The 10,550-nt window shown below is 51.8% G+C and overlaps 4 protein-coding genes across 4 annotated transcripts; all 4 read left to right on the top strand.

The window, feature by feature from the left end:
* Positions 1–1,534: 1,534 nt before the first annotated feature.
* Positions 1,535–2,070, top strand: PODANS_1_14350 (uncharacterized protein; the record flags this gene model as incomplete). Its single annotated transcript, XM_001906832.1, has 2 exons — positions 1,535–1,648; positions 1,756–2,070. 2 exons carry the CDS (start codon positions 1,535–1,537, stop codon positions 2,068–2,070), a joined length of 429 nt encoding a protein of 142 aa, XP_001906867.1.
* An 878-nt stretch (positions 2,071–2,948) lies between these two features.
* On the top strand, positions 2,949–3,748 carry PODANS_1_14360 (uncharacterized protein; the record flags this gene model as incomplete). The annotated part of the gene is made up of 3 exons (XM_001906833.1): positions 2,949–3,185; positions 3,317–3,375; positions 3,445–3,748. 3 exons carry the CDS (start codon positions 2,949–2,951, stop codon positions 3,746–3,748), a joined length of 600 nt encoding a protein of 199 aa, XP_001906868.1.
* Positions 3,749–4,269: 521 nt separating this feature from the next.
* On the top strand, positions 4,270–5,010 carry PODANS_1_14370 (uncharacterized protein; the record flags this gene model as incomplete). The annotated part of the gene is made up of 3 exons (XM_001906834.1): positions 4,270–4,278; positions 4,431–4,913; positions 4,981–5,010. The coding sequence occupies 3 exons, from the start codon at positions 4,270–4,272 to the stop codon at positions 5,008–5,010; spliced, it is 522 nt and encodes a 173-aa protein (XP_001906869.1).
* Positions 5,011–7,428: 2,418 nt separating this feature from the next.
* On the top strand, positions 7,429–7,845 carry PODANS_1_14380 (uncharacterized protein; the record flags this gene model as incomplete). The annotated part of the gene is made up of 2 exons (XM_001906835.1): positions 7,429–7,692; positions 7,765–7,845. 2 exons carry the CDS (start codon positions 7,429–7,431, stop codon positions 7,843–7,845), a joined length of 345 nt encoding a protein of 114 aa, XP_001906870.1.
* Between the last annotated feature and the right edge of the window lie 2,705 nt (positions 7,846–10,550).

A 10,550-nucleotide genomic window follows, 5' to 3' on the forward strand; every position in this document is an offset into this window, starting at 1 on the left:
GGACTTATATAGGCGGAAGAGGAATGTTACGCCAGGTAGATGGGCATGTTCGAAACTTAGTTGAAGAGGGTTGCTGCACGAGAGTCTGAGAGGCTTAACAAATGTGACAAGACACATTAAACAAGCCTTTTCAAAGCCCTTCACGTCAGCGGGAGAGAGAAATAAGCTTTCTTCTTCCGCCGTGGTGGGCACCCCCCCAACCCCGTGATATGTGCCTCATGGGGATCTCCAGACCAGACCTGCCCAATTGCACAGGACTCAGCGTCGCACTTGCCCTCCCCGGGTCTTATCATTTTGTCATCATCCGTGGCGTTGAAGAACAGGAAACATGCTGAAAATCTCGCAAACAATCTGGAAACAGCGGTTAGGTGTAGGTCGAAAGTATGGAAACAAGCTCATGGGGATTGGGACTGAGATGCCGACAGGGATGACCCGATGCAGTGGTCAAGATAGCGAGTTATGACACTGCAGATCGCATGCATATGCCATCTCTTTGGGACTGGAACTTTCAAGTCCATCCTACTCCTTCCAACTCCTAACTCCAAAGAGACTGGTAGCTTAACCACTACGACGGGTCAAGTGACTTGACCAGATACCGGGAATAGGTCGGGGAGTGTTGACAATCACTGCGGCTTGCATGCCGCAGGACAGCCTTCGGTGGTTGTGAAATCGGACGCCGAAGAGGAGGACAGCCCGGGATACGGACCTCCTCTCTCGGTCCATTACACCCGAAGCTGGGAACCTACCACACCTCTGGAGACAGGTGTAAGCGGGCTTGTTCCGCGGAAGACAACAGCACGCCAATGGCATGATGGGTGAGGTGATTGTCGCTCGCTACAGACACGAGAATGAGCAAACCATGGTTTGCTCGTTGGAGATCGGAGAACTTGAGATGGGACAAGAAAAATGGATGGGTTGTATCACCGTCCACGTCTAAGACCGAATGGCTTGGCATCGCCAAGCTCATTCTTGCCAACTGGATGTTCGCCTCATGAGTCTTGCCTGCTCAAGCCTAGGCTGTTGAATCGCTCGTAATAGCCATTCTCTGGGGGGAAACCGATTGGGTCGAGATTATAAGGCCGAAAGATTGGAGAATTGAACCAAGTTGCGGTCCCGAGAATGAGTTGGTTGGCCCGGACTGGCAAGAGGTGTCGTCAAAAACGGAGTGGGGCCTAGTGCCGACAAGCCACAATTGCCACGGCCACCTAGCCCCAAATTGCCCCGCCCTGTGGCTCAAGCGCCAGCACATGAGTGGTCGGAACCGGCACCAACTCATTCCGCAAAATTTCCACGAGCCCTGCCAATTACCAACGCACACAAAATTTGGTCTCGATATCGGTGCATGGTAGCGACTTCGAATCTTTGACGGCCCCGGACACAGCATCAAAGGTACGCGCGACCCCATTTCCCTGCCCACTGTAATTGCCCACGACCCTCCTGCCTTTTCCTCTTCATTTTCGCTTTTCGCACTTCTCCAAGCACCCTGCTGGACCGACCTTACTAACACGACAGCATCACCAGACAGTCGACCAAAATGGCGGAACTCAACATCGGAGCGACAGCGTGGCGCCGCGTAGAGGTTGGCCGTGTTCTCAAGCTTGAGAGCGGCAGCCTCGCTGCTATCGTCGAGATCATCGACCACAAGCGCGTATGTTTGAACCCAACCCACCGAGTGGACGCCGAGCACCGAATGGCGATATCTACGATGAAGTGATCGTGAAATTGGACAGAGAGAACTAAAACAGTGGACTTCAGGCTTTGGTCGACGGCCCCTCCTCCAACGAGAAGCTCGTCACCCCCCGCGGCGAGGTCTCTTTCGCCAACACCCTCCTGACCCCCATCGTCATCGATAAGCTCCCCCGCGGTGCCCGGACAGGTACCGTCAAGAAGGCCTGGGAGGCTGCCGGCGTTGACGCCAAGTGGGCTGCCACCAACTGGGCCAAGAAGCAGGAGAAGCAGGAGAAGCGCCAGGCCCTTACCGACTTTGACCGCTTCAAGGTTATGCGGTTGAAGAAGCAGAGAAGGTTCGAGGAGCGCAAGGCTCTCGCCAAGATCAAGTCCTCGGCTTAAGCGTTGGGAATGGGCGTCTTGGTAGATGGGAAGCGTTTGGTTCGGCATGGTTCTCTGGGGGAGGAAAAGATGGGATTTCTGGGAGGGTCAGCATAAGGGTTCAGCACAACACGGATTTGCTGAGTTATTCACTGCGTCTATTTCGGAAGGCCTCTTATGTCACACTCAACAACGATTGTGGCCGGCGTCATGGAAAGTGCGAATTAAAGCCAAAAATGACATCCACCTCACAAGCAAACCATCGAGGGCAAACTGTCGAGTGCCGAAACTACGGGATTAGGTTGGTGACAGTGAGCTCTGTCCGTTAAAATGAATACCCCAAGAATACATGAGGACAATGCACTTGCCAAAATCACTCTGCCGTCTTCTGTTCTTATTCTTTGCGACGTTTGAGCTACAATACTGTATATAATTCTCAATTCCACATCCATGTGTTCATGACGAAAGGGAAGCCTTGATAACAGCTCCTGATCCGCTATCGCGATAAGAGAGCAATCGAGCTCCGTAGTTGAGAAGGCAGTTGGAGTGAATCTGGAAATCCCCAGATTACCTAATTGGGACTAGCGTCTTTTGTGGCAGCTTGCGGGTGCTCCAAGCCCTACCTGAAAATTGGAGCCGAAACTTTTCTTCGCACCACGACGAGAGTCTTCCTACCCCCGCATATCAGGTGTTAACGTCAGTTTCGATATCAATGTGAGTGCAGCGCGGGAAGCGATTCCCAATGTCTTTTCACGACCCCTTTAAACGGGACAGACCGTCCAAGGTCGCACTTCAAGCTCCAGCTTGACTTGTTTCCCGGGGGTGGTTTGTGTGTGCGTTAGTTTGCGAAGCCAGGAGAGGAGAACTGACAAGGTCCAACCCACCAACTAGCAGTCAAGATGGCCAACCCCCGTGTCGAGGAACTCCCCGAGGAGGAGACCAAGAAGACCCAAGTCGAGGAGCTCGATGACTCCAGCGACGACTCCGATGTTGAGGCCGGCGATGCCAGCCTCCCCGCCGGCTCGACCACCATGGTCCACTCGCGCAACGAGAAGAAGGCTCGCAAGGCCATCGAGAAGCTGCACCTCACCCGCGTCCCCGGTATCACCCGTGTGACTCTCCGCCGCCCCAAGAACGTGAGTTTTACGTTGGGAAGGGAAGGACGGTCCTCTGTGGATTGGGAATGCTGTTTGAGTTGGGCGTGGAATTGAAGTGCGGGGTTATATGGGAAAACGAACGTGGGCTGACCAGGGTGTGGGAGGTATAGATTCTCTTCGTGATCAACAACCCCGAGGTTTACAAGTCCCCCAACAGCAACACCTACATGTGAGTAGAGGAGTCGATGCAGCTTGTCGTTGGGTTTGCGATGCTTGGAATGCTGACCCCGCTTCACAGTGTGTTCGGTGAGGCCAAGATTGAAGACCTCAACGCCAGCGCTCAGGCCGCCGCTGCCCAGCAGCTCGCCAGCCAGTCCGCTGAGCACGACCACGCCGGCCACGACCACTCCCACGAGGGCCACTCCCACGCCGCCAAGGAGGAGGAGGAGGATGACGGCGAGGAGGTCGACGCCGAGGGCATTGAGGACAAGGACATCGAGCTTGTCATGACCCAGGCCAACGTCTCCAGAAAGAAGGCCATCAAGGCGCTGAAAGAGAACGACAACGACATAGTCAACTCGATCATGGCATTGAGTGTCTAGGGTTGAGAGTTGCGTCGTCCGTTAAGCAAAACAAATATAAAGATCAGCCGTCCCTAAAGGGTTGAGGCTGTCTGTTCTGGCATAAGCCTTCTCGTTGGCCAAAATGTACCTCCTTTTTATGACTTGGTTTAGAGATGTCATATGTGCCCCGCCATCAGTTCTTGAAAAAGCTCTACACAGTAACATGTGTCTGCCCACGCATTGGGAATGCGAAAGTAATCGAATCTGAGTTGTTGTACCTGCTTCATCTCCTAAAAACTCTAATATAATGTAACCAACTCAGTCAATGCATTGTTTTCTCACATTCAGTGAGTTCACATTCAAGATTCTATCCCGCCATCCAAGCTTGGCCAGCTCGCGAGATCCCGGAGCTAGCCAACAAGCCCTGCCCGTTGATTCCGTGGAGCAATCACGTGATTGGAGATTCCGCGCCCGGCAAACGTTGCTTGGATTCGGCAGACTCAACGCAACGACAGCGACGCAATTCCACCCCTCCAGACCATCTCAGAACCACCGCAAAAATGGCCGCAGTAGGTTTCCTTCTGTCAATTGAACCCGTTGCCGTGTTGTATCATTGTCCTCTGCTGGGAGGAGCTCCCGGAGGCAAAAGCAGCAGGGAACCTAGCACCTCCGAAGCACCAGAGCTGAGCTAATTTTGTGTTTCTCTCTTCGCCTCTTCTAGCGCAGCGCAGCTCTCAAGGTCGACTGGGCCAAGATCACCACCTCGCTCGGCCTTCGCGGCCAGACGGTCGCCGGCCTCCAGGCCTTCAAGAAGCGCAACGACGACGTCCGCCGCAAGGTCCAGCAGCTTTCCGAGCTCCCCACCACCGTCGACTTTGCCCACTACCGCTCCGTCCTCAAGAACCAGGCCGTCGTCGACGAGATCGAGAAGCGCTTCACGGCCTTCAAGCCCGCCACCTATGACGTCTCCCGCCAGCTCAAGGCGATCGATGTGTTCGAGGCCGAGGCCGTCAAGAATGCCGAGGCGACCAAGCAGAAGGTCGACTTGGAGCTGAAGGACCTGGAGAAGACGCTGGCCAACATTGAGAGCGCCAGGCCGTTTGAGGAGCTTACTGTTGATGAGGTTGCTGCTGCTGAGCCGAGCATTGATGAGAAGACTGCCAAGTTGGTCAGCAAGGGCCGCTGGTCTGTGCCTGGGTACAAGGTATGTTTTGAGTTGGGAGGATTGGGGGTATGTGGGAGGATGATGCTAACCACGCTGGGGTTTGTAGGAGAAATTCGGCGATCTTTCCGTCCTTTAAGCGGCATCATGAGCTTAGTGCTGCTGCCATCATCACTACGACGATCATCCACCGTTCCTTTTTTCCGTGTACTCTAGCATTGTAGATAGCCTAAGACGCGCTGCTTGGGGAAGAAGGGCTGCCACCGCTGTGGTCAACATCATTGCGGAGGATAGAATTTTACCTTGTTAAAATCCATGCGGTTTTGGGCCAGTTACTCTTGCTGTTCTTTAGCGTTGGTGGACGTGGTGAGGTTGCTTTCCATTGCGATAATACCCCAGGATACATCCAGACATTGTTTGTGTTTGGTGATGGTTCTCTCTCATGTACGCCATGCCAACCAACTTCTTTAGCTTGAGGACTTTTGGGTAGAATGTATGGATCATGGCCGCTCATGTGGGGAGCATCTCACCATCCATGCCTGCACCATCCCTATGGCTCGTTCTGCCTTGCATACTGGCCTAGGGGAAACGCCTTTGTTGCTTGCGTCCATAGTCACTAGTAGATCCAAGTGGAGGCTCTCACAAGATGAGTCCTCGTCATCTAGAGCGCTTGTTTGGCGAGGGAGGTCTATGTATTCTAACACACACTGCGGCTCAAGAAGCGTGCCTTTAGATCTTGGGTCTAGGTGGATGGGTGTGTTTAGGGGAAGGAAGGGAGGGGAGGGGGGGGGGGGGAGGGCATAAGCAAAGGGGCCAGGTTGTATTTGCAGGTTTTCTGTCAGTCTTGGTGGACCAATTAGGTACCTTGCAGATTTCGTGTCGATGTGCTTGCTGCCCATCATGCTATGGATTCAACAATCTAACTGCTGCTGCAAATGGTTCTAGTTACCTGGTGTGTAGGGTTTGAAATGGGACTGGTATGTTTTTGTTGCGGTGCTGGTTTGTGGTAGGTTTAGTTACCAGCTTATGATGGATATAGGTTCGAGAAGCTGATATGGAGGTAGGATCATACGAGTCTGTCACGGTCTATCTAGAGTTGAGAGTATGTTTTATTCTTCGGCCCATGCGTGGCTGTCTATGTCATCAAGGGGTATGTATCACTACTGATTGTCAACGTGGTAGTAGGGGATGTAATATCCGAGACAGGCGTGGAGATTATTATCAGGTGCTGGACAAAGGGGTGGAAATGACGGATGATGGAACACATGGTTATGAATATGGAAGTGGCCTTGTCGTGGTGTAGGTTTGGGTCATTGATTGTCTTTCCTGTGGGATCTTACAGTGTTAGTGATCTGTAGTTATCAATCGAATCAGAGGCAGGCTCTAGGCTACGGTTAGTGTGGGCTAGCTAGGACTACCTGATGTGTTTCCCTGCCCATGAATGGCTGTCATTATTTGTTCAGTGGTGAAGGGTTATACAGAGCTCTATGGAAAAAAGTTGGTTGAAGGATTGCAGTTGCGATTCCTCGTGCCTGGGTGAGGTGGTTATAGCAAGGTCTCGAAGTTGCAGTGTATGGAGTCTGAAACAGTACGAGGAGGCATGTCGAAAGATGCCGCTCTCAGTTGGCATAAGACAACCTTCCATAGAAGGGCAGTGGCGCTAGCTGCATATGATTGTCGGTTCGTGACAAATTGTAATACTTTTTTGACCTCTCACTATTATCAGAAGACTACTTACTATTAGTGCGCAAAGTCCGTGGAAACAGCTCGGTTCCAAGTATGCTGCTTCAAGTTTCTGATGCCATCCCCTCTGCGGAAACGGATGAGGTGAATTCATCACTCTGAGCCATAGTATACATCAGGCCAAATTCCCCAATCGGTTACACTTTTTTATACAATAGCTCAGTTCATATATCTCAATATTCGGCCTACCTCTTTTGGAGGAGTAGGCAGTTGTATCTAGACAGCCGAATGAATAGTCGAACTATGATGCCAGAAAAAGAAGACTGGCCGGATGATTGACCAAGCAATACAGGACAACTCTTGAATTGTTAAATGACGGACAGATTAGTTTCTTGGATTTGCTGTGCTTCAATGTCCTCCACTCTGATTCAGGCATGTTGAGCCTCAAACCTAGCGACTGTAGTTTCGACTTTCTGGTTTTGTAGCAATATGTTAACTTGTAATAACATGTTAGAAATCTGAAAGGAAGCATATCAGTACCGGTTCTAAACACTATCCGAGGGATTGTATCACTTTTTTCGGTGTTGCTAGGCAGCATGGGCCCTTTGTTTACATCGTCCACCATCAACTCAGGGGAACCCTAACCCTCCATATATCATGCCATAGCCTGCTTAATCATCCACCCCACCAAAACTTCATCCCATCATACAACAATGACGGAGCAGCTTCCGAGCTTCAATTTCTTCAACGACCTACCGATACGGTTTGCACCTCCGAATACCTCGAGTTACCAGCCCAGACCTCTGGAACTGTCAATTTCACAACCCCTACGGAATCACTGCCCGAATCATTCCCGGCAAAAGTACCACTCAAAATGTCCTTCGGCTCCAAAAAGTTCCGCGGCTCCGCCGAATCCAACACCTTCGGCGCCCGCTACCGCGCCCTGATGGCCAAGCGCCCCTTCCTCCTCTTCGGCCTCCCCTTTTTGACAGTCATCATTGGCGGCTCCTTCGTCCTCACGCCCGCCACCGCGATCCGGTACGAGCGCCACGACCGCAAGGTCAGGACCATGACGCGGGATGAAGAGCTGGGTATCGGGCAGCAGAGGAGGAAGGTGGACATGAAGGAGGAGTACTACGTGAGTTTTCTTTTGTCACGCTGCAAAGAGACATATTGTTTGTGGGGCTGACATGTGTTGGTTGTTGTGCAGAGATTGGCAGCGAAGGATCTCGACGATTGGGAGCAGAAGCGCGTCAAGAGGTTCAAGGGGGAGAGTGATGGTATTTTGTGAAGAGGTGCGCGCTCTGTGTCAGGTGAGATGATGGGGGGTGTTTACGAAGGGATGATGGAGAAAACTCGGCCGCGAGCAGCATAATCTCACCGCCGACTTACCCAGCCTTCCAACTTTACGAATCCCTCCAGGCCGCAAGTTGGGTTGGGGGTTTGTTATTGTCATTGTCGGCTGACCATAGCAACCCCCAGTCACGCGCGTACAAAAAAAGAGACACGCGCGCCTTGTTTTTGTACGACGATGATTGATCCGATGGTTTGGGACTTACTCGTGCAACATTGAAAAGAGGGCGGTTGTTGTCTTGTCACTATTACGCCGAAAATCTCCGACAGCTGTTACTCGCCCCCCCTTGCCTTTTCAGCTGTTTGATGGGAGAGATGGGGGATGTCAGTTTTCGATCATAATATCAGTCAAGATCACGAAGCAGTACGGCCGAGCGGGATCGACTTCCGGGCACACGGTGATGGTCTCGGGGACTTTTGATGATGGGGGTTTTGTCTCCGCCATCCCTGGCTTCAAACCCGGACGTTATCTCCACATTTTGACTCTGGGAGCCTCCCGCGCTTTCCCGCGGCCGAGAGTCAAACCAGTCTGTCGGAGAGATCATATATTCAATTTTTTTTGTCTCTGAAAGACGGCGAAATTTTTTATATGAGCCGGTTGTTGTCGCACACAAGCCACATTGACAGGGGGTGTTGAAGATATCGGGGAAATACTCCGGGGCTGGGTAGGGTACTTGACAACTGATATAGTTATCAGAGTCAAAACAGACAAAGACAGGTTGGTTACAGCCGGTGTTTTTGTCTGGTCTCACCTTAGCTTTGGGTATTGCCTAGGATCGGGTTTGCTCATCCGAGGTTGCCGGTGACAAAATCAACAATAGTGGTTGTTGGAACCGGGAATTTGATCACTTTTACCAAGTGTCGGGTTTCCGGATTGCTGGTGATGATGGCTGTAATGGATCCGATTGGATCCAGACCCTTGGGAGGAGGAGGATGATGGGGGCTAGTTGTTCTCAGCGATGGGATGATGACGGTGTTAGGTTGCTGAGGATTATGATAGCTCGGGGCTGACGGGGAGGCGAGGCTGCAGAGGGAATAAGTGATGGGATTTTTTGACAACACAGAGATGCATGCATACGTTGCCGCCAGCCTTGCTGCTGAGTACCACCACCTCCACCACCACCACCACCAACAATACACAAAACAACGGCCAAAAATATCATCTTTTTTTTCATCCAACAAGAGGATCTAACTTTTTGGCCTCCGTTCCAACAAGGCAGTAGCTGTAGTGTCTAGTGTTTGATGTTTGCAGGGTGCATATGTCATTGACCCCAGTGACCCCTCTTGTACATAGGAGTTTGAAGCCAACAAACCATAAAAGATTTGTTTATGTCAAAAACGCGGGGAGGATTTTCCCTACGCCTCGGGCACAAGCGTTGATCTGCGGATCATCCGCCCGCATTTTGTTTCAGAAGATGGTTTGTGTCTGTTGTCTATGATATAATGTGATCTCGATGCGTCATTGCGTTGGCTCTCTCCGGGGTTTACACACACACCCACACACACACATGCGGCAAGGGAATCCGAGGGTGATTTGAGGCAATACGATACGGCCGTCGCCGACAAAAGCCACCAAGGCGTTGCCATGTGGTGTTTTGTGTTTTGTTAGTCATGAATTAAAAGGAGGCGGGTCGTCAATCCAAAAGGGGCAGGTTGAATAGTAGGGGACCCTGTGTGTGTGTTTACACTTTGCGCCTGCGTCTCATGAGTATTTCAAATTATGCGGGAAAGCATTAGTGTTATCTACACACGGTGTCCCCGCGTTGACAGGGCTGGAATTCGTCTGGTCTTTTCAAGAGAGGGGATGAAGGCCCGGCTGTCTGTGTGTGTGCATATGCATCGACATATCTACTTCCCCCCGCGCTTGATGCCCGGTGGGCGGGACACACAGACTCGCGCAGAGCGGGTAGGCTAAGGTAGTGCCTGTGGTGGGTAGGTATTCAGCTTGTTGCACTGGCGTGAGCCCAGCCTCCTGGTTGGGAATTCGTAAAATATTTGTCACTGAAAGCCCAAGAGGCGGTTAGAGAGAAACCTGGTGCGACCTGCTGTGTAAGGCGAGGAGGCTTTTGGCAGGTTGCTTGGGCGGTTGAAGATAGGTAGGCTGGAGAGCCTCATCGTCATGGGCGTTGACCCCTGATTGTTGCATTGATCTCTGCGCCCAGTCTGGCGGGATTATGTGTCTGACGCAAAGGGTCATGAAAAAAGATGGGATGGTCGCCGAATAACCTGAAGTAACTTCGCAATTACTTGATGATATCCGCAAAGGGATGTGCGTTGTGGAGATGGGGAAACAAAGATCCCGAAAAGGTTTTGAAACGTTTTTTGACGTATTTCGTGCCACCCAACCATCATCCAGTCTGTCAATCATCGAGCTCATTGGGCGAGATAACAACGAGCCCGAAACTGCCGATCATAGTGAGGGGAGGGTTGAAAGGGCTGATGACGGGATGAGTCCTCGATTCCCGGGACGACTGGATGTCGCGAAGTGCCGCCGCCACAATTCCAAGTTGGTTCGTCCATGTTGACAGTCTGGACCGACCTTCACGGCCGGCCATGGTCTACATACGACAGGGCGATACCGTCAATATTTTGATGTTGGATGCTTCAAACGGAACGATGACTTGCAGCTCAGGCCTCGAGGCT

Source organism: Podospora anserina, chromosome 1, assembly GCF_000226545.1.
Source record: "Podospora anserina S mat+ genomic DNA chromosome 1, supercontig 4".
In the NCBI taxonomy this organism is placed as follows: Eukaryota; Fungi; Ascomycota; class Sordariomycetes; order Sordariales; family Podosporaceae; genus Podospora; species Podospora anserina.